General features: G+C 43.2%; 1 protein-coding gene across 1 annotated transcript in view; it reads right to left on the reverse strand.

The window, feature by feature from the left end:
- lrrc58b (leucine rich repeat containing 58b) overlaps positions 1–2802 on the reverse strand; it is an 80045-nt gene extending 77243 nt beyond the window's left edge. Inside the window, exon 1 of the mRNA XM_070893572.1 lies at positions 2230–2802. Coding sequence (XP_070749673.1) covers positions 2230–2705 — 476 coding nt within the window. The 5' untranslated portion in view covers positions 2706–2802. The remainder of the gene's footprint in view (positions 1–2229) is intronic.
- Between the last annotated feature and the right edge of the window lie 2815 nt (positions 2803–5617).

Here is a 5617-nt window from a genome sequence, read left to right on the forward strand (position 1 = left end):
TCCGCGCTGGCTAACAAAGAGCTATCTAGCCTGATCCCACTTTCCAGCTCTTGGTCCGTATCCTTGTAGGTTACGGCACTTCAAGTGCATATCCAAGTACATTTTTGAATGTGTTGAGGGTTTCTGCCTCTTCCACCCTTTCAGGCAGTGAGTTCCAGACACCCCACAACCTTCTAGGTGAAAAAAAAATCCTCCTCAAAACCTCCTACTAATTGCTTTAAATCTATGCCCCCTGGTTGTTGACCCCTCTGAACTAAAGATTTTTAAACTCGTACTTTACTGAATTAAATCTTTAAACTCACTTTACTGGTGAAAGTTACTAGTTACCCTCGGAATGAATTGTGCTACAAAACAGATACAGGTACAACAACAACTTGCATTTACACAGAGCCTTTAACATAGTAAAACGTCACAAGGCACTTCACGGGAGCATTATCAGACAGAATTTAACACCGAGCCATATAATGATCTAATAGGGCAGATGACCAAAAGCTTGGTCACAGAGGTAGGTTTTAAGAAGGGTATTAAAGGAGGAAGAGGTAGAGAGGCAGAGACGTTTAGGGAGGGAATTCCAGAACTTAGGGTCTCGGCAGCTGAAGGCACAGCTGCCGCTGGTGGAGTGATGTAAATCAGGGATTGCTAGAGGCCAGAATTGGAGGTGCGATGATATCTCAGAGGATTGTAGGGCTGGAGGAGATTACAAAGATAGAGAGGGTTGCGACCATGGAGGGGTTTGAAAACAATGATGAGAATTTTTAAATTAAGGCCAGCAGAGGGGCAGGGGCCGAATCGAGCGATGTTACAGAGGTGGCAATAGGCGGTTTTAGCTATGGCATCTATGTGTGGTCAGAAGCTCATCCACCTCGAGGTCAAATACGACAGCAAGGTTGTGAACACTCTGGTTCAGCCTCAGACAGTTGCTAGGGAGAGGGATGGAGTCAATGACTAAGGAACAGTGTTTGTGGCGGGGGCCAAAGACAACAGTGACGACACTCCAAAAGTACTTCCTTGACTGTAAAGCGCTTTGAGATGCCTGGTGGTCGTGAAAGGCACTATATAAATGCAAGTCTTTCTTTTCCCAATATTTAATTGGGAGGAACATTATGCTCATCCAGTACTCGATGTCAGACAAACAGTCAGACAATCTAGAGTCAGTGGGTGAAGTAGAGCTGTGTCATCAGCGTACATGTGAAAATTGACACTTTGTTTTCGGATGATGTCGCTGTGGGATAACATGTAAAGTAGAAATAGGAAGAGGCCAAGGTTGCATCCTTGTGGGACACCAGAGGTCATGGTACAGGAGCACAAAGAGTAGTCTCATGTGATCAATATCAACTACATGAGAATAAGTTACAAGGCTGCAGTGGGTTTAGCTGACACCCATCTAAATTTAATTACAAAATATAGAGTTATTTCATGTTATATACTTTGTAAATTAATTAAATTCAAGTGGCCTGTTGCTTAAAGTTTTTTTTTGGGGCACTAAAATCATATTTTTTTTTTCTCTAAGTGCCCCCTATAAAAGGGGAGGGGGACACTAAAAAACACCGGCAATTAAAAACAAATTAAACTTTAAAACATAAAATCAAATTAAAATTTGGTTGCCGGGCGTGACGATGTACTCCAGTCCCTCCGGTGCCCACGTCTCGCGGAAGGCCGCGAGCGTACCGGTGGACACCACGTGCTCCATCTCCAAGGAGGCCTGTTGCTTAATGCAGTTAGCATGGTTACAGCTGCATTACAATGGTCACAGGAAGCTAATATAATTCCATGTGAAGTTTCTAGTCAGAGAGAAGAATTAGCAGTAATTTTGTAATACATTACTAATGGGCAAGCAGGGTAAATTGCAGATCTGTACACTGTCCCAAGTTGTCAGTCATTAACTTGTTATTTATTCCAAGACATTGTTATTTTGGACAATATAGATAACAGTATGTTACTGAAAAATGCTCATGCTACGTCACCGAACAATACGCCCTGTAACTGTCAAGTGTATTTGTTTTAAACCATAAATAGTGAGTGACCTCGCAGTTTCAACAAAGCTGTCCTGATTATCTGTGAAGCAACTTACAGAAAACACAAGTTTTATTAAAAAAAACAACTTCAGGGTGTAAAGCAAATTATAAACATAAATGTAAAGATGGCTTTAGAAGTGTTGAGTGGATACAGACTATTTCTAATGATTATTATTCCCAAGAGGAAAAGAATGCAAGACTTGCAACATTTTACCTGGTTAAGTTCTCTATTTCTGGTGGAATAGTTTTAAGTCTGTTTCCCCCAAGTGAAAGAGATTTGAGTCTTTGCAATTCTAGAAGCTGAGAAGGAACCTCCTCAAAACGATTGCCACTGAAATTGACAACCTCCAAACTCATCTTTCCTAAATCTTTGGGCAGCGAGAACTCATCCATTCTGTTGTTTTTGGCTATCAACGTCTTAAGTTTGGTCAGTGCCAAGATTTCATCGCAGATGAAGGCGAGTCCATTGGAGCTAATGTCCAGGAACAGCAGATTCCTGAAATGTGCGATACTCCCAGGGAAAACAGTAAATCGGTTGTGAGTCAACAGTAACTGTTGAGTCTCGATTTTCTTTTCTTCGCTGATGTCTTCCAAAGCCACCGTATCCAGATTCATTCTGGATAAGTTCAGCACATTGTCTCCTTCCATATTCTCCAAAACGTCCATCGCTGATCCTGGCAAAGCAAACATTTTAAACTTGATGGGGAAAATTAAATTTAATTTACAGCGGAACGCGCTGCCACGGTCTCGCTGTCGGCAAATGATGCACTCAGCTTCCTCAGCAAATCTCAATGGAACACTGGTGGGCGGGTGGCACCGTGAGGGGTGCCCCGGAATCGGAATTGTCCATAACCGACCTCCAATGCGGATGCTGTAACTACGCCTGCGCACGTTCCAGGGCCCAGTTGGGTAGAACTGTCAATCAAATGGAAGAGATCACGCGGGCTGAACAGGACTCTGTGCAAAGGTCGCTGTGACGAGGGTGATGTCACCATTGTTGCGATTTGCGTAATGACGCATAAACTATCAGTAAATCAGGCCAGCCAGCAAGGGAAATAGTTCACATGGGTGGCCTCTGCAACTAAATGAAATTGTAATGCAAAAACAAGAGTTAAGAGATTCAATTAACAGTTGTGACTTGTGGGAAAAAATGGTAATTACCATTAAACGTTTTATAATGCTCTGGCATACCTGCGGATGATCAGTAACTTCAAAAACAATCTTCAAAAGCTCACTGGAAATAAATCCTTCTTCAGCTTTTGCAATTCGAGTATACCCAATGTTCCTTAACTTTTATTGGAGGGAAAAAAATATCAATACATGTTGAAGTTACAAAATTGGTGATACCTATGTAGCAGTGGGGGTAAGTGTCTATCCACTGTCTCTAAATTGTCAGAGTGCTTGTCCGACATTGAGCAGAAATTTCCTCCCAACTAAATATTGGGAAGACCAAAGCCATTGTCTTCGGTCTCTGTCACAAACTCCGTTCCCTAGCCACCAACTCCAACCCTCTCCCTGGCAATTGTCTGAGGCTGACCCAGATTCACAAACTTGGTGTCGCATTTGACCTAGTTGTATTTATAGTCTTTTGAACAACTCTTAAGTTCAATTTAACTCTCTTTATTCTAGAGCTCAGTCAGCAATGTGCAGTTAAAAGTGAATTAAGAGTTGTGCTAGCGAACTATCAAGGCCTTCAGATGGTGTGTTTCGCCAGATGTGAAGGTTCATGTAGAAGTCACCGCAGTCTTTCTTTGTCTTCTTGATTAAATGCTTTACGAGCTTAATGTTGCTTTGTAGATATTCTCTTTTCCTCAGACGGCCGAAGGCTGCGTTGGCGCACTGCAGGCGGTGTTGAATCTCGTCGTCAATGTCTGCTCTTGTTGATAAGAGGCTCCCGAGATATGGGAAATGGTCCACGTTGTTCAGGGCCGTGCCGTGGATCTTGATGACTGGGGGGCAATGCTGTGCGGCGAGGACAGGCTGGTGGAGGACCTTTGTCTTACGGATGTTTAGCGTAAGGCCCATGCTTTCGTACGCCTCAGTAAATACATCAACTATGTCCTGGAGTTCATATAGTGACAGTGTTGTCTTACATTCATTTACCTTTAAGCCTTTAGGTAAGTATCTACGAGGGTAGCACATTGCATCTATTTGCATTTTCACCATTTGACCTTTAATGGAGAAGTTAGCCATAATCTTGTTTGGATACTTTCTGTCAACTTTGTCCTCGATTGTGTGATCAACTTTACCAAGCATCTCTACAGTCATAGAAACATAGAAATTAGGTGCAGGAGTAATCCATTCGGCCCTTCAAGCCTGCACTGCCATTCAATAAGATCATGGCTGATCATTCAATCTCAGTACCCCTTTCCTGCTTTCTCTCCATACCCCTTGATCTCTTTGGCCGTAAGGGCCATATCTAACTCCCTTTTGAATATATCAAACAAACTGGCCTCAACAACTTTCTGCGGTAGAGAATTCCACAGGTTAACCACTCTCTGAGTGAAGAAGTTTCTCCTCATCTCGGTCCTAAATGGCTTACCGCTTATTCTTACACTGTGACCCCTGGTTCTGGAACTCCCCAGCAACGGGAACATTCTTTCTGCATCTAACCTGTCCAATCCTGTCAGAATTTTATATGTTTCTATGAGATCCCCTCTCATTCTTCTAAACTCCAGTGGATACAAGCCCAGTTGATCCAGTCTCTCCTCATAAGTCAGTCCTGCCATTCCGGGAATCAATCTGGTGAACCTTCGCTGTACTCTCTCAATAGCAAGAACGCCCTTCCTCAAATTAGGAGACCAAAACTGAACACAGTATTCCAGGTGTGGCCTCACCAAGGCTCCGTACAACTGCAGTAAGACCTCCCTGCTCCTATACTCAAATCCTCTAGCTATGAAGGCCAACGTGCCATTTACCTTCTTCACCGCCTGCTGTACCTGCATGCCAAACTTCAATGACTGATGTACCATGACACCTAGGTCTCGTTGCACCTCCCCTTTTCCTAATCTGTCACCATTCAGATAATATTCTGTCTTCCTATTTTGCCACCAAAGTGGATAACCTCACATTTATCCACATTATACTGCATCTGCCATGCATTTGCCCACTCACCTAACCTGTCCAAGTCACTCTGCAGTCTCTTAGCATCCTCCTCACAGCTCACACCGTCACTCAGCTTAGTGTCATCTGCAAACTGGGAGATATTACATTCAATTCCTTCATCTAAATCATTGATGTATATTGTAAATAGCTAGGGTCCCAGCACTGAACCCTGCGGCATCCCACTGGTCACTGCCTGCCATTCTGAAACGGACCCGTTAATTCCGACTCTCTGCTTCCTGTCTGCCAACCAGTTCTCTATCCATGTCAATACATTACCCCCAATACCATGTGCTTTAATTTTGCACACCCATCTCTTGTGTGAGACCTTGTCAAAAGCCTTTTGAAAGTCCAAATACACCACATCCACTGGTTCTCCCTTGTCCACTCTACTAGTTACATCCTTAAAAAATTCTAGAAAATTTGTCAAGCATGGTTTCCCTTTCATAAATCCATGCTGACTTGAACCGATCCTGTCACTGCTTTCCAAATGTGCTGCT

The sequence above is a fragment of the Pristiophorus japonicus genome, chromosome 11, assembly GCF_044704955.1.
Source record: "Pristiophorus japonicus isolate sPriJap1 chromosome 11, sPriJap1.hap1, whole genome shotgun sequence".
NCBI classification, from domain to species: Eukaryota; Metazoa; Chordata; class Chondrichthyes; family Pristiophoridae; genus Pristiophorus; species Pristiophorus japonicus.